We start from the raw sequence: 21,976 nt of genomic DNA, 5'->3' as shown, positions 1-21,976 counted from the left end.
AATGTTGGGCCATGCAGCCATGTGTGAGCAGAGTGTACAGCAAAGGGCTCAGCACACAGCCCTGGGGGGTGGGGGGGGGGCATCTATGTTGAGGATGATGGTGATGGAGGAGCGGTTGGGCATCCTGACTATCCGAAGTCTGTTGTTTTGGAAGTCCAACACCCAGTTGCACACAGATGTATCTAGCTGGCAGAGTATGAGTTTGTTTAGCAAGGTCTGTGGGACAATAGTTTTGAATGGTGAATGAATCCAGGAATAGTATTCTGACATGTGCCCTTGTTTTCTAGATGTGTCAGGACCAGGTGCATGACAGTCACTATCGTATCTGTCGTGGAACAGTTTTTGTCGGTAAATATTGCTGAGTGTCCAATGTGGCAGGAATGGAGTTTTTAGTATGCACCACTACATTCGAAGCACTTCATGAAGATTGGCATCATCGTCATTGGGTAGTAGTTGTTTAATTCTGAAGGTGTCAAGTTCTTTTGTACAGGGATGATGGTGGCTCATTTGAAGCATATGAAATTAGGAACTTGAGTGTGTGGAGTGTTGAAGATGTCTGTGAAGATATTTATGAACTGGTATGCACACTCCCTGAGTACTTAGCCTGGGATGTTGTCTAGCCTGGCAGACTTACATCTGTCTCTTGTCTGCCGTGTTACAGGCAGTCGCTGTTTACCTGGGCGGGCAGCAGCTTTTGCTGTTGGTGTGTTGCTTGCCTTGAAGCATGCATAAAAATTATCTAGAGCATCAGGGAGAAAAACATTGTTGATTCGGTCAATGCTGGCATTGGTTGAGTAGTCAGTAATGTTCTTGATGCCCAGCTACATATGCCAGGAATCATTATAGGACAGATGTTTCTGAATATTTGCATGTAGGCTGTCTTTGCCCTCTTGATGCCTAAAATGAGGTTTCTCCTGTCTGCTCTGACAGCTGTTCTGTCTCGAGACTTGAAAGCGATATTCCGGGCTTTTAGTAAGGACCACACCTCTTTCATGTTGGGCTGTGACATCACTGTTCGTGAGGTACCACATTGTCTACACACTGACAAGTGTAGCTGGTGCCAGATGAGGCATATTCCTCAAAGTTTCTGTCTCCTCCATTTGTCTGCATATGATAACTGCTAGAGGCATTATATAGGGCAGATTGCAGAAGATGGGCAAAGAGGAGACTGGAGATTCAGAAGGTCTGTCATCAGGGGCAACAAGGGATAAAGGTTGCATGGGCCAAAGGAGCACATGGAGAGAAGGAATGTTAAGGGAAGAGATAGCATGGACAGACAGAATATATTTATAATCAAAGAATGTATAAATTAATCAACCTTGAGATTTGTTTGCTTACAAGTAGCCACAAAGAAAGAAACCCGAAAGAACCCAATTAAAGAAAAAATACACAAACGACCAATACTCAATGCACAAGAGAAAGGTAAAAAAACACAAATCATGAAAATAATTGAAATCAACAACAACTTTCCGATCCAAATTGAGTCCTCCTGTCTGAACCCCGGGTCAGCTGGGAGTAGACCCAAAGTTCATCATATTAGTGGGCACAGTGCACAGCAGCCAGAACAATCTTTATAGCCTCAGCGTCACGGAGAGAGGAGTGACCATTGCGGAGAACAAGCAAAATCGTCTCTTGCCTCGGATCCTGACACACTGACTTTTCAGCGTATCTTGGCCAATGTTCAAATTTACCAAATAACAGAACAGTGAAAGGGTCCAGCACCCAAGTGACAGGGTTAAACATCTCTCATCTCCAGTCTGGGCCGGTACTTAAACAGCAGATCATAGCTCGTTACTGTGAATGGCTCTTAGCCGAAGCCACACTACCCACTGATTCAGTCCGGGCCCAGTTTTCACTAGAAAACCCCACACTCCTGAAATAAACTCAGCACCCAGAGTGATCCTACCTGGCCAGATGTACAGGCATTGAATCTCCTCTGCCCAGGCCTCAACTTCTCTTCTTGGTTCCCAGAGCGATCCAACTCCACTCGCAGACCATCTGTACGAGCAACAGAACTTCATCTGTAACGTTTCTGCAATTTACCATTTCGGCTCATTCCCCGAACTCGCCTCACCATTGCTTTCCCCTTCACTGTTTGTGCCGATAATTTAACATAATTTACCTCTGATAACATATTGTTAGTGATGACTTTAGTCGGATTTCTTAACTTTTTAACTGCCAGTGAGATGTTGCACATGTTCTGTAGTGTCATCTTAACCGGAAGCATAGGTGAAGAAGGTATGGTATCAAATGAAAGGAATATGATAAATAAGACTTTGGACAATTAGCATTTGAGGAAAGGACTTTGAGAGAGATCACATCAAATAAAGAGCTGCATGGATGTGGAGAGAGTGGAGATATGGATATTGTGAAGGCAGAAGGGATTAGTTCAGTTTTGCATTTAATTACCAGTTTAATTAGTTCAGCACAGCATCATGCACTGAAATGCCTGTTCCTGTGCTGAACAATTCTATATTTTATGTTCTATGGACAAAGAAAAGGGATATTTGGAGTCTAACAGGGATAGTAAGTATTGGAGATGGAGGAAACCAATAGTTAGTTTGGACAAACAGGGGCTGCTGGAACTAGGAGATGAAACCAGGTGTCTAAACAACGGAGCACAAGCTTCAAAAGGCCTGCTGTCAGATGATTTAAGCCTGCTTTCCCACCTGCACAGGAGGTAAGTGTGGTCTTTTATACATAATACACAAACAAGACTTAATCAGCCATGTAAAACTTCTTCTTGTATGAGTGGCTGGATGCCTTTAATAAGCATTCAAGCGCAAATTAATTTTCTGCAGCTGATATCAAAACATGCATTGAATGCTGTTCGGTGTCACTCGTGGCTCCTGATAGTTTTATGAAAGTGAGGAGTTTGTTTCACCTGGATTCATGTTTTAGATTACATTCCTTCAAAAACATTGCATGATGTGTAAGAATTCATGCCACCCAGCATCCCCAGCCCCTGCATGACAGTAACCCTGTGGTAATTGCTGCCAAAGTTTCTTAGGTTATTATTTTAAAAGACTGGTTTCTATGAAAAATTTAGGTTCATTGGATATGAAGTACCAAGATTAATTTTCTGCCTCTGGCTTGTGATTTTTCATCATAGTTGGTCAGAATGCTAAAGAACTTGTTTTGATGCCAAATCATTCTCAATTCCTTGAACTGTTAATACACCACCAGCATCAATTATGAGAGAGAAGGGAACATTATACTAATAACAATGATTGTCAGTAGTAAAAATATTCCATTTTGACAAGCAAACGGCTTCTTCTTGAGTATTTGACACTCATCTCCAGAATAAATTATAATGTTCACAACAATGAAAAGTAAAAGGCGAATTTATACGGCATTCTTTCTTTCTTTCTTTCTTTTTTTTCTTTAGGGCAGTTAGGGGGGAGGGGTTAAGGGGAGGGGGTAAGGGTTATATATATTGTTTTTTCATACTTTGTAATCATTTAAAAATGCAATAAAAAAAAGTTTAAAAAAAACAATGAAAAGTAAAGGGAAAATGGGGTTTGGAGCAAAAGATGTGAATGATATGGCCAAAAAATATGAGAAAGAGATGGAAAGAAGGAAAACATGGAAAAACTGGATTTCTAATTGGGAACTGCAAGAGTTTACACATTTCAATAAGCTGGTATCAATGATTGCTGGTTCATCAATTTTTAATAATGAAAGTAACAGACAAACACCCAAACCCCTCATGCTGTTTTCAGATAGGAACTCTGACAAATACAATTCTATTCAGTAGTAGAATGGATAATCTTTGTGTGAGATAAAAAAAAAACAAAATTTCAAGTCTTATAATTAAGGTTAAAGGAATGAAAAGATGTTGAAGTTAGAAAGGGGCACAACTTTTACAGGAATTAAGATAGGAAGAAATGTTCTTTTGATAATTTATTTATTATAAAATTGCAATAGTAATACACCAGAAGACAATAAGATATGGAGCAGAATTAGCCCGCCTGGCCCATCGAGTCTGCTCCACCATTTCATCATGGCTAATCCAAATGTCCACTTAGTCCCAGTATCCTACATTTTCGTCGTATACCTTCATGCCCTGACCAATAAAGAATCTATCAACCTCTGCCTTAAGTACACAAAACGACTTGTACTCCACTGATGCCTGTGACAAAGAATTCCACAGATCACAACTCTCTGGCTAAAGAAATTCATCCTCATTTCCTTTCTAAAAGGACACCTCTGTATTCTCGGGCTGTGTTCACTTGTCTTAGACTCTCCCACCATAGGAAACATCCTCTCTACATCCAATCTATAAATGCCTATCACCATTAGATAGGTTTCAATGAGGTCACCCCTCATTCTTTTGAATTCTAATGAATACAGGCCCAGAGCCATCAAACACTCTTCCAATGCGAGCCCACTCAATCATGGAATCATTTTCATGAACCTCCTTTGAACATTTTCGAGTTTCAGCACATCCTTTCTAAGATAAGGGGCCCAAATCTACTCACAGCACTCCAAGCAAGGCGTCACCAGTGCTTTAAAAGTCTCAATATTACATCCTTCCTTTTATATTCTAGTCTTCTTGAAATGAATACTAACATCACATATGCCTTCCACAATGCAAACTCAACCTGCAAATTAATCTTTAGGCAGTCATGCATAAGGACTCCCAGGTCTCTTTGTGCCTTGGGTTTTTGTATTTACTCTTCATTTAGAAAATAGTTAACTCTTTCATATTTTCTACAAAAGTGAATGATCATACACTTCCCGACACTTTATTCCATCTGCCACGTTTTTGCCCATTCGCCTAGTCTGTTTAAGCCTTTTTTAGTGTCTCTACTTCTTCAAAACTACCTACCTCTCCATTTATCTTCACATCATCTAAAAACTTTGTGACAAAGCCATCAATTCCATCATCCAAATCATTGACCGATAACGTCAAAAGAATCAGTCCCAACACAGATCCCTGTGGAGCACTACTAGTCACCAATAGAATACCAGAAAAGGCTCCCTTTATTACCACACTTTGCCTCTTGCCAATCAACCATGCTTTATCCATGCTAGAACATTTCCTTAATACCATGGGCTCATAGCTTTTTAAACAGCCTCATGAGTGGCACCTTGTCAAAGGCTTTCTGAAAATCCAACTACACAACATCATCTGATTCTCCTTTGTCTATCCTTCTTGTTATTTCAACAGCTTCCCTTGTGGAACCCATGCTGACTACAGCCTATTTCATCATGAGCCTACAAGTACCCTGAAACCTTACTCCAACATCATCTCATCCACTGAGTTCAAACTAATGAGCCTATAGATTCCTTTCTTCTGCCTTTCTCCCTTCTTGGAGTGACATTTGCAATTTTCCATTCTTCCAGAGCCAATTGAAGAACCTAGTAATACTTGAAAGATCATTATTAATACCTACACAATCTCTTCTGCCACCTCTTTCAGAATCCTGTGGTTTATAACATTTGGCCAGGTGACTTACCTCTCTTCAGACTTTCAGTTTCTCAAGAACGTTTTTTCTCTAGTTATGGTAACTTCATGCACTTCATGATCCCTGAACTTCCATGAACACTATTAGTGTCTTCCATAGTGAAGACTGATGCAAATTACTTTTTTAGCTTGTCTGCTATTTTGTTGTCGCCCATTACTGTCTCTCTGGCATTGTTCTCCAGCAGTCTAATATCCACCCTTGCCTCTCTTTTCCAGTTTATATACCTGAAGAAACTTTTGGTATACTCTTTAATATTATTGGCTAGCTTACTTTCATGTTTCATCACCTTCCTAATGACTTTTTTGGTTTCTTTGAGTTGGGTTTTTAAAGTCTTTCCAATCCTCTAAATTCCCACTGATTTTTGCTCCATTACATACCTTTTCTTTGGCTTTTCAGTTGGCTTTGACTTCTCTTGTTAGCCACAGCTGTGACATATTTCTACTAGAATACTTCTTCCTCTTTGGGATATATATATTATGTGCTTTCCAAATTGCTTCCAAAATTTTCAGCCATTGCTGATCTGTCATCATCCCAGCCGATGTTGTTTTCCAATGAATTCTGGCTAACTCCTCTCTCCTAGCATGGTAATTCTGTTTATTTCACTGTAATATTTATACAACTGAGTTTAGCTTCTCCGTCTCAAATTTCAGGGTGAATTCAATCACATTATAATCCCTTTACTCCTAAGGGTTCTTTTACCTTAGGATCTCTAATAACTTCTGGTTCATAGCACATAGTTAATCGTACTATAAGAATTAGCTTGATAAGTATCCAGGAGGGAATATTCACATATGGGTCACATTGCAAGTGAAGAATAGGTGATAGTTGAAACAAGAAGCTCATGGATTTTTCAACATCATTGTTTTCAACATCATTTTTCAACATGGTACAAATCTGCAGAAATTCTACAATCTACAAGTTCACAAATAAGATATACAGTAACCAATTGCAGTGAATCCAACTCCATCAACAAGGTTAGACAATTCAAAATTTCAGTTGATAATTTTGTTGCATATATGCATAAAACAGTTCAATACAAGTGGAAAACCCCTCTCAGAAAGCACAATGTGTGCAGATACAAAACAGAGCCATTTTACTTTAAATTTCAATTCAATACATTTTGCAGATACAATATGTCAGAAACCAAAAATCGTACTGGCAAAATACATATTTAAGCATTTGTTATATCACCTAACATCAAAACAGACTACACAAAATCAGGTTAGAGATGATAAGAAGCAATACAGTGAATTATTAACTTCCCCCTCACCTACATTTTGTACAAAGTAAAGATTAATATGGGGGAGAGTAAAGAGGATGAAAATGGTCTTCTTATCTCTGTTTATGGAAAATGTTGAAACCACTAAATTGATCTATCATGAATGTCAGATTGTGTACTTTCAGCCTGTAAAAGATATGTTTCTATGTCACTGTGTTAAGTAAATCTGACTATTAATTTCAACTGAGATTTCTGACAAAATCCTTTGTGCAAACCAAATCAATTGCACTGTGGCTAAAGTGACCCAGGTAGGAAAAAAGAAAGCTGTTTAAATGTGCTGGAATTGAGCAGCCCATCAGTGTACAAAGATACACAAATTAAATTACAGCTGGGAAGCATTATCAGTGAAGAGTGCAGTAATGTCAGATACAAGTACACAAGAATAGAATGAGATGATTGTTGAATATTTAATGCCTACACCCAGTTATTTTTTTCCATTTATGTTATTTTCAAGGCCACTAGGGAAGGGAAGTGTGATTTATTTATAAACTACCATTTCTTGGATTGAATTTTGATATTATTACCTGATGTGTAAATCCAATTTCAAAGGTCTAAGTATGTAGGGAATACAATTCTCCTTTAAGGAGTAACAGGAGACTTCCTGTTTCTCCCTCCCACTGGTAACGTAATACTGGTTTCCTTATTTAATTTGAATGAGTTATAGTGCATCTTTAATAATTTCCTTCCTTTATTTCAGTTGCTTTTCCTCATTATTATTATTGTTAATTATTTATGGATGGAAATGCTCTGGGGAAAAAAAGTAAATTATGAAGGATGCACATAGCAATCTGGCATTTTGCGGTGTTGTCATAAGTTGCTGGCAAAAATAGCACCTCACCTTTAACCTCTGTGTGTTTCATGATGTTGCTGTAATTGTTATTTGCCCATTTAGCTCAGAACAGAAATGTTTGTCTGTAATAAATAGCTTGAGTACCTTTTCACCAACATAATAATTGTAATCAGCTGCCAATCAAACCTCCCAATCCATGAAATAAACAATTCAAAGTGAGTTGAATTCTTTCATGTGGTGAATTGGATCTCAATTCAATATTTCATTCAGAAGGCTGTATATCTCTGATAGTGCAAGAGACATTAGCTTTATTTGTCACATGTATATCAAAATATCCAAACATACAATGAAATGAGTTGTTTGCACCAACAATCAATACAGTCCAGAGATGCATTGGGGCAGCCCACTAGTAACACCGTGCTTCTACAGCCAACATAGCATGCCCACAACTTACTAACTTTACCCTGTAAGGTGACTGGATGCTTGGATTCATGCTTGGGAAATGAAGAAAAGTTATAGGTTAGAAATTCACAGAAACGTACAGAATAGAAACAAGCCCCTTAGCCCAAAGTATCTATGCCAAATATCATGCTTATCTATTCTAGTCACACTAATCCATATCCCCCTATGCCTTTCTCAATAAAGTAATTGCCTTGATGAGTTTTAAATGTTGCTCCTGCCTCTTCCACCTCCTCTGTCAGCTCATTCCAGATACTGATACTCTTCATGTAAAACATTGATCCCTCAGATCTCCACTAAAACTGCTCCCTCTCATAGTTTACACATATATACATTGCAATAGAAACAGATTCTGACTCTGCCATATCCATACTGAAAACCAGTCATTCTTCTTCTTTTCTTCCTCTTCATTTCGCTGCACACATTTTGCAAAGGGTTACATTCATATTGTTAAAACAGCAAGCATGCAGAAAGCATGGGATCTCCAATGACTTGTACTCATGCTTGTTTCCAGACTGATTTGAAACTGAAAATCTGGTCAAGTGCTGATCCAATGTTGGGCAAGTCAAGTTGTCAATTCAAGTTCATGTCAACTCAAATATATCACCACATGCTCAAGGACAGCGAGGTGCAGGTACAATGAAAAGCTTGCAGCAGCATCACGAGCCTGTATGTTCAGACATCACACAGAAAATAAGTTAATCTTAATTATATATATGGCAGTGAAGACTAAGAAATAGTATGAAATGTAAGACATCAGTGCAAAGGGAAACAAAACACCGACAGAAACATCAGATGGTAGTTCAGGAGGTGGTCTGCAGTGTTCTGCTTCTGAAGTAGAGTTAGAGTTGTGCAGGTCAGTTCAAGATCCTGATTATTACTGGAAAATATCAGTTCCTGAACCTGGTGGTGTGTACCTCCTGCCTGATCATAGCTGGACGAAGAGGGCATGACATTGGTGGTTAACTATGTTGATGGATGCCATCTTTTTCAGGCAGAGCTCATGTTGATGCTTTCAATTGTTGATAGGGCTGTGTTCTTTATGAGCCAAGTTTTGTTTACTACTCTCTGTAGCCTCTTGCATTCCCTTGTCTTGGAATTGCCATACCAGGTCATATTCCAGATATGTGCATAGCAGTGATGATGATGTTCTTGTTTCTGGAATTTGGAGCCCTTTGTTCAAGAGATATACATGTCACCCTCCAGGCACAGAGGACTCTGACATGGTGGTCTGACATTTTGTAAAAACATTGCTGCTGCAAGTTGATTGCATCATCATGCTCTCAAATGTCTCAGACTCACAACAGTGATCATACACCAGTCGGATGGAGAAAACGTGCACATTTAGTGAGCTTGACCCTTGCACTTCCAGGAGAGTTCGGTTTTGCACATTTGACTCTTTAAGTGAAATTGTTTTTACTCATACCAAAAGAAATTTGTAATATGCATAATAAAAACCCTGAAGCTCCTTGCCGCTCTTCACCCATCAGAAGGGGGATAAATTCACCTATTCTTGAGCAGAGAGAAACTTCTTTGTGACGGGTTGTACACTGGGGGATATTGCTATTAAGTAAAGTGGCAGTTGGAGGCCTTTATAGCTACAGGCAGTATTGAATGAAGATTGACATCACTAATTGGCTATTCTGCATACATCCAGTCTGAGCACCCAATGCATGATGACTACAGTACCTAATTTTCTTTCTGCTGTGAATCATACACAGGCTCTGCTCTCTGAGATCATATAGGAAACTGGAAGCAAATTTACACTGGTAACAGTGAGAATAACAGTAAAAATGTAGCCTAGTTTTCTGGCTTTTAATTTTATAACTGTTTCACAGAAATCATAAAAATCTATGATGGCAAATACTAAGAGATATTTAGCCATTTTCCAGCTCTTAGTTTAATTATGGCTGTTCAGTTATAACTCCAGATATTTATTCAGTGTGATAAATAGCTCTGTCTTCACTAACCTTTCAGGTACCAAATTCTAGATCACCATTACATTTTGAGTAAAAAAAATAGTACCTCATTCTCATCTAATCATGTAATAATTAATAGATTTACTTTATCCATTAGGTAACCTTTTCCCTAATGGAAATATGCCCTTTTGCAGGTGTTTTCTGGGCAATCAGAACTAAATTACCCCTCAGTCTCCTTTGTCCTAAAGAAAACAAATGCAGGCTAGTGAATCTCATAATTATAAATCCCCAGCCCTAACAACATGCTGACAATTTATGACAAGCCAACTGAAGCACCATAAGTACTTTGGGCACTGAGCAGTAGATGTCACTTCTGACTTAGGCTATCACATATACTGAACATTACAATTTCTGCAGAGATATCCATAAGAAGAAAAGTCATAAGAAACAAAAAACTGTGGAGGCCATTCCACTAGTCATGGCTGATCTACCATTAAATAAGTTTATGGCTGATCCTATGGGAAGCATGCTCAGATACAGTAGCCTCTCTGGGTCCAAACAAAGGTGCAATTGTTAAACCTTTATGATTTTTTTGCATTTGCAAGACACGGCTGGATATTAAGAACATCAAGTACACTGCAGGTCTAGCCCACTAGAGAGTTGTTGGATAGTGATGGGGCTGGTTTTGTTGCACACCATGTTGCTAATGGCTTCAGACCCTTAGGGAAAAAGGCATCAAAAGCAGTGCATGATCCAACAAATGGTGGAATTGACAGGTTTGGTTGTTTTACTTGTGATCACAAGCCCCGGCTGAACATTCGTAATGTGGTATACAGCGAGTCCGATTCATTGACGAGACCAGCTGCCAAGGAGCTGCGTTGCCTCGGTTGTTGTGGGAACAAGATCAATATGCCTCAGGGTCACTTGTTGTGGCCACTGGAAATGGCTGTGTGTCACTGGATTCTGTACTGGGTTGAGGGCTGAACTTTCCCATCAGTGGTGCCATCTGGAGTTCGCTTCTGGGAAAACAAGCTGCACTGTGTTAGTGTACAGTTGCACTTGCATGAGATGAGGAATGGCTATGGCTCCAGAACAATATCAATTCACCATCAATCTACAGGCCATGTCACTCAGGAACCTGAGCTTTAGTTTTCTTTCTTTTCAAATCTTTTATTATTATTATTCAAAAATACACAGGTATATCGAAGGCACTTACAATACCTCAAAAAAATTTAATTATCTTAAAGATTGAAAATTTTTGTGAATTAAAAAAACCCTACTAAGCAAGAAAAGTGAGAAAAAAGAACGGATTGAGGGCACAACCCTGGAGCCATGCGTCATATAGAAAGCTTCTAAAAATAAACATCAAACTGCCAACAAGAAAAAAAAATCTAAACAAAATTTACACTTAGATTGTGGAGGAAATCTATCAGTTAACTCAAATGATTGTAATGAGCAAATGAGCCCCATCTCCTCTCAAATTCAAATAAAGGTTCAAAGGTTTGACTTCTAATTTTCTCCAAAGTGAGACACAGCATCACTTGAGAGAACCGTTGTGACAAAGTAGGAGCAGATATATCCTTCTATTTCAACAAAATGGTCCTCCTAGCTATCAATATAACAAATGCAATAACATGTTGGTCAGACAGAGTAATACCATGAATATTTTGAGGAATTATTCCAAAAAGTGCAGTCAATTTATTATTTAATATTTAATATACAACATGACCAGAACATATGTGTCAGTGTGGCTATCTCAGTTTTACATCTGTCACAATACATGTCAACAATGGGAAATTTTTTAGAATGTCGCTCTTTTGTCCAATGGTAACGATGTACAATTTAAAATTGAATCAGTGAATGACTAGCACAGACCGAGGAAGAGTTAACCAAGTTCAGAATCCGTATCCAATCCTCCCATATAAAAGTCAAATTGAGTTCTTTCTCCCAATCCTGTTTAATCTTAAGTAAAGGACGCTTATCCCATTGTAATAATAAGCTTTAGTTTTATTATTCTTTTATATTTTGTAACTGAATGTTTTTCTGATATCATATTTATATGCACTGTGTGTTAATATTGTGTTTTGTAATTTGGCCGCAGAGAAATGCTATTTTGTTTAGTTGGATTCCTGAGAATGGTTGAATGACAGTTGAACTTCAACTTGAACTTATTTCAGCAATACCTTCTTCCACCATATACTTTAATTCCTTCCATTTCTAGAAAAAAAAAATGACCTATAGCTTGAATATACTTAACTATATTGTTTGTTTATTTATTTAGAAATACAGCATGATAATCCATCCTTCCAACCCAATGAGCTTCTATCGCCCAATTACAGCCATGTGGTCAATTAAACAATTGATACATATGTCTTTGAAATATACAATTTCAAAATGTTTGTGCACTCCTTTAAGCATTCTTTTCAACACTTACTACATGGGACACCATTTACTTGCTAAGTTCTTGCTCAGATTTGTGAAAATAGTTTTCATCATAGTTCAGCCTTGTGGTATTTCCAGAGTCTAACAAGCTTGATGCTGTAGGATCTTACGTTCTCTATGTCCATTAAGATTAATTGGTCTATTTACACATAATCTAAATCCATAAAGTTTTTAAACTACAAAGAGATAAAAGCATGTATTTTAAAGCCTGCCACTGAAAAACATTAGTGAATGTAAAGAAAATGAAATGATCCTCTTTCAGTATCTAAGAGTTCTGCATACAAACATTGAACTTTAACATAACAAGTTGCAGTACCCTACTGTGGTTAGAAATGCATATTTCCTTTAACAGAGTAAAAATTACAAAAGTAAATCACTAAAATGATTATAAAACTTCAAAAATATCATTTTGAATCTTCTGATGAAAATCACTATCATGAATTCCTCTAATCATGCTTGAGTAATGGGAAGTTGAACTGTGGCACAGACACATTTTACACATTTCACAACACAGTCTTTGTTCTGTAAAGTACTGGATAAACTTTAGATATCTTCAATAGCATTCATATTTTAATCATGCTATACACATGAAGTTCTTGAATTTTCGTTCATTTGCATCAAATAAAACTGCTACAAGACCCATGTGTGTTCAAGTTCTGCTTTTCTCCCTGTGAAATATATAGAATGTTTGCTACCATTCCGTTTAGAACTCTTCCCATTCACGATCATCCACAGGGCACACGACCATGCATGTCCTGCACTCTGAGTTATCTTCTTCCCAGTCTCCTTTCATTTCATTGGGTCTTCTGTTCTAAAGATTATTATTTCTAATTTCCAACACTCTCAATTTGTTGCCACCATGAGACCCATCTTCTCCTGCCACCCCTTTCAGCATTCTGAATGAGTTTTTAGCTGGAGAATGATCTGATCCCCTCTACCACTATGAATACCCCTTCCAAAGGCAGCAAAAGATAGAGCATTAACATTTTACTTGCTCACTTCCCACCATCTGATTGGAACAGAGTGTGTTCAGCTATGTTGGAGAGATCAACAGATGAGATTCCAATCGATCTAGTTGTTTTCTCCTGGACAATATTTAGCTGCTTGGGTATTTGTAGAACTGCACTAAGTGAGCATTAAAGTATATTATTTGATTAGCGCATTAGAAATAGCAAAATGGCTTTGAGGACATAAGAAGTTAGCCATTCCATAAGACCATAAGACATAGGAGCAGAATCAGGCTATTTGGCCTTTCGAGTCTGCTCCACCACTCAATCACGGCTGGTCCTTTATTCCCTTTCTCAGCCCCACTCCCCACCTTACTTCCCGTAACCTTTGGTGCTGTGTCCAGTGAAGAGCCTATCAATCTCTGCCTTAAATGCACCCAATGACCTGGTCTCTACAGTCGCCTGTTGAAACAAATTCCATAGATTCACCAACCTCTGGCTGAATAAATTTCTATTTTAAATGGATCCCTTCTATCCTGAAGCTGTGTCCTCTTATTCTAGAGACCCCACCACAGGAAACATCCTTTCCACATCTACTCTGTGTAGGTCTTTCAAAATTCGAAAGCTTTCAATGAGATCCCTCCTCAACTTTCTAAATGCCAGTGAGCATGGACCCAAAACCATCAAAAGGTTTTTGTATACTAACCCTTTCATTCCCAGAATCAACCTTGTGAGCCTTCTCTAAACCCTCTCCAATGCCAGTACATCTTTTCATAGATGAAGAGCCCAAAACTGTTCATGACACACAAGGTGAGGCCTCACCAATTCCTTACAAAGCCTCAGCATCACATCCCTGCTCTAGAGTTCTGGACCTCTTGTAATGAATGTGAACATTGCATTTGCTTCCTCACCACTGAATCTATCTGCAAGTTAATCTTTAGGGTGTTCTGCACAGGGACTCCCAAGTCCCTTTGCATCTCAGATTTTTTGATTTTCTCCCCATTTAGAATATAGTATGTACATTTAATTCTTCTACCAAAGGGCACGACCATGCATTTTCCAACATTGTATTTCCTTTGCCACTTTCTTGCCCATTCTCCTAATCTATCTAAGTCCTTCTGCTGCCTACCTGTTTCCTCAAAACTACCTGCCTCTCCACCAGTCATTATATCATCTTCAAACTTGGCAACAAAACCATCTACTTCATCATCTAAATCATTGATATACAGCATAAAAAGAAGCAGTCTCAATGCTGACCCCTGTGGAAAACCACTAGTCGCTGGCAGCCAACCAGAAAATGGTTATTTTGTCCCAAATCACTGCCTCCTACCAATCAGCCAGCTCTTTTAACCAAAACAGTAATATTCCCATAATAACATGAACTGTTAACTTTGGAAGCAGCTTCATGTGTGGCACCTTGTCAAAAGTCTTCTGAAAGTCCAAATATAAAATATGCACTGCATCCTCTTTATCTATCCTATTTGTAATCTCCTCAAAGGATTCCAACAGACTCATCAGGCAGGACCTTTCCTTAAGGAAACCATGCTGACTTTGTACTACAGTATCTTGATCTGTGTCATCAAGTACTCCATCACCTCATCCTTAACAATTGGCTCCAACATCTTTCCAACCACTGAAGTCAGGCTAAGTGGTCTACAATTTCCTTTCTGCTGCCTTTCCTTCTTTCTTAAAGAATGGAGTGACATTTGCAATTTTCTAGTCCTCTGGCTCCATGCCAGAGTCCAATGAATTTTTAAAGATCATTACTAATGCCTCCACAATCTCTACTGCTACCTCTTTCAGAACCATAAGGCACAGTTCATCTGGCTCAGGTGACTTATGTACCCTTAGGACTTGTAGCTTTTTGAACATCTTCTCCCTTATAATAGGAACTACACTCACTTATCTTGCCTCACCCCCTTCAACAGCTGGCACACTGTTCGTGTTTTCCACAGTGAAGGCTGATGCAAAATACACATTTAGATCAACTCCCATCCTTCTGTCTCTCACTATTGTTTCTCTGGCCTCATTCTCTAGTGGTCCTATATACACTCTTCCATTTTATACATACTTGAAATAGCTTTTACTATCCACCTTGATATTATTTGCTTGCTTTCATATTTTAACCTTTTGCCTCCTAATGATTCTTTCAGTTGCACTCTGTAGGTTTTTAAAAGCTTCCCAATCCCCTGTCTTCCTGTTATTTTTTGTTTTGTTGTATGCCCTCTCTTTTGCTTGTACATTAATTTTGATTTCTCTTGTCAACCACGGTTGCACTATGTTGCCAGCTGAGTATCTCTTCCTTTTTGGAAAACAAGCATCCTGCATATTCCTCATTTTTCCCAGAAACTCATACCATTGCTGCTCTGCTGTCATCCCTGCCAGCAGCTCCTTCCAAGTTACTTTGTCCTACTCCTTTCTCATACCACTGTAATTTCCTTTGTTACACTGAAATTCTGCTATGTCAGACTTTACTTTCTCCCTATTACATTCCAAGTTGTACTCAATCATATTGGGATCACTCTCTCCTAAGGATCCTTTAACCTTTGTTCCCTAATCACCGCCGATTCATTACATAAAACCCAATCCATATAGCTGATCCAGTACTAGGCTGACAAACTGCTCTAAAAAGCCATTTTATAGGCATCAGATGAACTCACTCACTTGAGATCCATTATCAACCTAATTTTCCAAATCAACCTGCATGTTAAAATCTCCCATGATTATCATAACATTGCCCTATTGACACACCTTTTCTATTCCTGTTGTAATCTGTGGTCCAGCTCCCAGCCACTGTTGGGAGGCCTGGATATAACTGCCATCAATGTCCTTTTACCCTTGCAGTTTCTTAACTCAACCCACAAGGATTCAACATCTTCCGATCCTAAGTCACATCTTTCTACTGATTTGGTGCCATTCTTTACCAGTTGAGCCATACCATCCCCTCTGATACCTTCATATCCCTTTGATAGAACCTGTAACTTTGGATATTCAACTCCCAACTACAACCATCCTTCAGCTATGATTCAGAGACGGTCACAAAATCATGCTTGACAATCTGTAATAGTGCAACAAGATCATCCACCTTATTTCTTACACTCCATGCATTGAGATATGATACTTTGTGTACTGCATTTGCTACCCTCTTTGATTCTGCATCCCCAATGCACTGATACTGACACTGCTGGCTGCAATTTTGTCCTATCTTCTGCCTACCCTTCCTGACAATCTGACTGCATGCTATATTTGTTTTTTTTTACTATCTATCCATTCACTCCTGTTCCCAGCCTCCTGCCAGATTAGTTTTAAGCCTCCCAACAGTTCTAACAAACCCGCTCACGAGAATATTAGTCCCCCTTGAGTTCAGGTTGTACCTCTCCAGGGGAGATCCTAATGATCCAAGAACCTGAAGCCCTGCTCCCTGTACCAGCTTCTCAGCCATGCATTAATCTGCCAAATCGTCCTGTTTCTATCCTCACTGGCATGTAACACAAGTAGCCATCCAAAAATTACTATCTTGGAGGTTCTGCTTCTCAGTTTTCTACCTAGCACTCTAAATTCTCTCTTCAGGACCACTTTGCTTTTTCTTCCTATATCATTGGTACCAAAATGCATCAAGACATTGGGCTCTACTCTCACCCTCTAAAATGCGGCGTACATGATCCAAGACGCCCCTGACCCTAACACCATCTGGGTGTCTCGTTCATGGCCACAGAATCCCCTGTCTCTTTCCCTAACTATTGAGTCTTCCATCACTACCACTTGCCTATTTTCCCTCTTCCCTTCTGCACCATGGACCCATGCTTAGTACCAGTAACCTGGTCTCCATGGCATTCCCCTGGGAGATCGTCCCCCACAACAGTATCCAAAATGGTAAACTTATTCTTGAGGAGAATGTCCACAGGGTTGTTCTGCCCTAACTGTCTATTCATATTTCCATCTCCCCTGACAGTCACCCAGCTACTTGCCTCCTGCAACTTAGAGGTGACTATTTCCCTGTAACTTTGATTACCTCTTCACTCTCCTGTACAAGCCAAAGGATAACCAGCAATGAAACTGATCTGGTGGTCAAAGTACCTGTGCTCCTGGTCTTGCTAATGTTCTGGTCTGTGTGGCACTCTTAGCCACTGCCAGTCACCTGGATGTTGATAGTGGAAGACGTGGTGGCAATATTGTCATTGCATGCCATGAATAAGGTAGTTAAAATTTCACCTTATTTTTATAAATGGAATTGAACTTTCTCTCTTCTGACATTATAACAGAAAGGAGGCCAATGAGGTAGCATCTGAAGATGTTAGGCCGAGGTTTCTGTCTTGTAGGAATCCTGATGTCTGACATGAAATATTATCTCTGTTTCTCTCATCACAAAAGCTAAAAGATGCTTAGAGCATTTTCAAAACTTTCTAACCTTATTTCTTCAAATTTATAGCTATCATTTTCCTTTTAAACTTCTCTAATCTTGTCTTTTGGTTGTGGCAATTGAGTTAGTTGGATTAATTCCTGTGGCAAATCTACCACTTCAGAACAGTTTTCTCCCAGGAAGCATCACAAGTCTCTGTAATGTTGTTACTGCTGATTTATTGAATATAAATAGCAAACAACCACATTGTCTGGTCTATTTTCTCTGATCATATTCACAAGGGCTGCTGATAATACAACTTAATTGCACTGGTAAAATCACAGATTTAAAGTATCTATGCCTTAATATCTACGTCTTTAGTTTTAAACCCATAGAAACAGGACCTGTGACAAGGTGACAAAATAATGAATATTAACCATTAGGCAGAATATTTGTTATTGAAAAAGGTGGTATCTATTATTAAAGAATTTTTTAAAAATGAACAATCAAAAGTTCAGAGAAAATCAAGGAAATTAATCATGTTTTTATGAAAGTGAAATTGCACTAGATGAATTTTCTGGATTTTCTTGAGGAAGTAACAAGCAGAGTGGCTAACAAGCACCCAGAAGATGTACAACAACACAATATTGGCATGGATAGAAGGGTGTCTAATAAATAAGAACAAGAGCAAGAATTGATGGGTTATTTTAAGATTGGTCCTCAGTTTAGGGTGCCACAAGGATTAGTGCTGGCTCCTGAACTCTTTATAGTCCATACTGACGATTAACTGAATGGATAATTGGTTTGAGTCAAGTTTGTTGATTTACAGAGTTTGGTGGTTGAACAATGTATGAGGAAATCATAGAGAACTCAAAAAGGGATTGAGTAGGTTAAATAGGTTAGGGAGAACTTTATAGTGGAGAACAATATGCAAAATGTGAAATCACCTACATTAAAGAGGGATGGGAAATGTTAGTTAGATGGAGTGACACTACAAAATGCAACAGGACAGAAGAACCTGAGAGCTCCAAGTGTGTGAAATGTAATAAGTTACTGTGTAGGTCCACAGAATAATTAGAATAGCTAACTGCATATTGACCTTTGTTAGAAGTAATGTGGAGTCTGAAATTAGGAAAGACTTGCTACAGTTTTGCAGAGAGCTGGTAGCATTTCACCTGGAGCATTGCACCCAATTTTGCCTCAGATCAAAACATTGACAGGACCGCTTGACCTGCAGTTCCAGATCACTATATCTAAGAGACTGCTTCTTTTTATGCTGTTATAAATATCAACAATTATAGCTTATTTGCTATAGATATGCAAAAACTGCAATAATAATATTATTATAAATAATTTTTACCTGGCATCCCTTCAGCAACTATTGTATGTTTCCCCTTAAAATTCTGCAACAGACAGACATTACATGGATAACCAGCAGTATAAGGGGCACATTGCTATGAGTCATTGTAAATACTAATACAGAACGTATTTTGTATTGCATATCAGAGACATTAAAAGAGAGCAAAGAGATCCTCATGGCTATGACAACTCCTTCACCCCACTTTGCCTTTGGTTAAAGCTTCCCAAAGGCACTTCTGTATATGGGGCCTTGGCATTACGTTACAGGAAGTCTCTAGGAGCTCAGGAGAGCGGAAGCCCAGGAGGTTGCCTTTCCTCTCCTGGCTAAGGTGGATGTAGGTAGGTAAGTCCATCAGCAACAACACTGGATGGTGGGCAAGGCTGTGAAGATCCACACATTTTTCTATGGGGGCTTTTCTGTGACATGAGGGTAGTGATAGTGCAGAGAATTTGTAAACCCTTGTACTGAGTAAGCTCCATAAGTTCTAAACTTTTCAAACAGCAAAGAGAGGAGAGAGTCAGGATATGCATAAAGCTTCATTTCACATTAATAAATTCTCTTTCCACATATTTACCAAAGTATCAAGGCACTTTTAATAAATGTCAGTGTTTTAAGATCCTGAGACAGGTAATGCATAATTTACTGATATGATGTTTCAATGAATTTACAAACAGATTTAGGTCTTTGATAAACTGATTGAGGTTTATTCAGAAATCATGACATAAACATGATAAATATAAGACTCAGCTATCATTTTGTTTTTATCTTTCAGTCAAGAAGCTTTAATTTGATTTATTGGAGGCTTCCAAAGTTCCTTTTAGTAGACATTATTTTGGTCAGTTTCAAACCAATGTTGCAATAGAACCCAAAGCTGGCCCATGAATTACATTATCAGGGAATTAATTTTGCTTCTAAAATACTCTCTGAATGTTGAGCAATTCAATCCAACAAGGAAGGCCACATATTTGTCATTTTAAAATTGGGCAAACAATCATTCAGTTTTCCTGTTGTAATCTGGGAAAGAAGATTAATTTAGAACTCAGTGAAGATTAAAACTGAATAATGTTTGAAGCTAAATAATAATGCTGAATCCAGCATTTGTTAGATGCTTGAATACACCAAACTCCACTGAAATCAAGAGAATTTCGCCTCATTCAAGTTGACAACTTTGTTGAGACAGGTTGCTATCTGCCACATGGTATTGCCCCAAGTAGCCCCTATGGTTCATGTGTTACTGACCAGGACATCAGATTACCAAGCTGCCTAAAGATCCCAAATAATTGCATTTTAGCCATTTGTTAGAGAATTATACTTTAAAGTATCTGCTCCATGTAATTGGTTTCTTATTTGATTGTAGGAAATAGTATGTTTAAATGACAATTGCAGAGGGATTATTGCTATACTGTACATCCAAGGTTATTTACAGCACTATGGGTGTTTAATGTATATATAGTGTGAAAATAATATGGCTTTAACCACTAAGAACCAAGATGAATAAACTTCTACTTCAGTGGAACTCAATATAAGGATAGTTTACTTCCACTCCCCTTACAGAATCATAGAGTCATTTAACACAGAAATAGGATCTTGATGGCCAACCTATCTTATAAGTTCTCATCTAAATGTGAGTTCCCGTATCCACCATTTCCACAGGCAATGTGTTCCAAATTTCAACCACATACTTCTTTAAATCCCTACTAAATCTACTCTTTCCCTTAAGTTTATGTTCACTGGTTATGAATAGCTTTACTAAATGAATAAATTGAAAGGCAAATACTAAAGATTGAATTTATTTGTTGCAAACATATCAAAATATAGAATGAAATGCATTATTTGTGTCAATAACCAACACAGCCCAAAGTTGCCATATAGTCCCCACAATTTATGAACCCTAACCCATGCATCTTTTGGAATGTGGGAGGAAGCATGAGAATCTACAGGAAAAATACATAGTCACGGAGAGAATGTAGAAACTCAATCCAGACCAGCTGTGAGAATTGAACCTCGATCCTAATACTGGCACTCTGACTGTTACGTGAACCTACTACACTAATGTGTCACCCAACATCTCCCTCATATTTCTCATATTTATGTATGCTTCAGTCAGGCCTCTCCTTAGCCTCTTCTGGTACTAAAAATTAGTTGCTTAACCAATTTTATACAGTTTTTTGATGAGTTTACCAGGGAAGTTGCTGAAGGAAAGACTGTTGTTCACACACTCTTCAGCAAGGACTTTAACAAAATCCTGCATGGGAGGATGGTCAAGGAAGTTCAGTTGCTTGGTATTGAAAACAAGGAAATATACTAGTTTTGACTTTGGCTTTGTGGTAAAAGATAGAGAGTGGTAGTAGATGGTTGCTTCTCTGACTAGAGGCTTGTGACTAATGGAGTGCCTCAGACATCAGTGCTGGCTTATTTGCTGTTTCTCATCTACATCACTGATCTGGATGATAATATGGGAAACTGAATCAGCAAACTGGTGGATAACACCAACACTAGGTTGTAGTAGACAACGGGAAGGCTATCAACACTTGCAGTAGAATCCAGACCAGCTGGACAATTTAGCTGAAGTAAAAGATCATATTTTATATAGACAAGTGTGAGGTGTTGCACTTTAGGAGGACAAACTAGGGTAGGATATACACAGTGAATAGTTGGGCACTGTGGACGGTGGTAGAACTGGGCTTTGTGAATAGAGATCTATAGTTCCTTGAAAGTTACATCAAGGGTAGATGGGGTTGTAAAGAAAGCTTTTGGTGCATTGACCTTCATAAATCAGTGCATTGAGTACAGGAGTTGGGATATTATGTTGAAGTTGTATGTCCTTGGTGCAGCAAAGTTATTAATATGATTGAAAGAGTACAAACAGAACTTACAGCAATGTTGCTGGGATTTGAGGATTTGAGTTATAGAGGGAGGTAGAACAGGTTGGGACTATTCCATGGAGCATTGTAGAATAAAAAAATTGGA

General features: G+C 38.5%; 1 protein-coding gene across 3 annotated transcripts in view; it reads right to left on the bottom strand.

The window, feature by feature from the left end:
* Positions 1 to 21,976, bottom strand: part of LOC132391693 (general transcription factor II-I repeat domain-containing protein 2-like) — a 226,475-nt gene that overhangs the window by 69,647 nt on the left and 134,852 nt on the right. For all 3 annotated transcript variants that reach the window (XR_009511314.1, XM_059965222.1, XM_059965220.1), the window contains one exon: positions 1,907 to 1,998. Coding sequence is in view for 2 of the 3 variants with exons in the window: in XM_059965222.1 (XP_059821205.1) it covers positions 1,907 to 1,998 (92 nt within the window). In the remaining variant the exon portion in view is untranslated. The remainder of the gene's footprint in view (positions 1 to 1,906; positions 1,999 to 21,976) is intronic.

Source organism: Hypanus sabinus, chromosome 3 (genome assembly GCF_030144855.1).
Source record: "Hypanus sabinus isolate sHypSab1 chromosome 3, sHypSab1.hap1, whole genome shotgun sequence".
NCBI classification, from domain to species: Eukaryota; Metazoa; Chordata; class Chondrichthyes; order Myliobatiformes; family Dasyatidae; genus Hypanus; species Hypanus sabinus.
The sequence above is the reverse complement of the archived record's forward strand: the minus strand, read 5'-3'. Positions and strand labels throughout refer to the sequence as shown.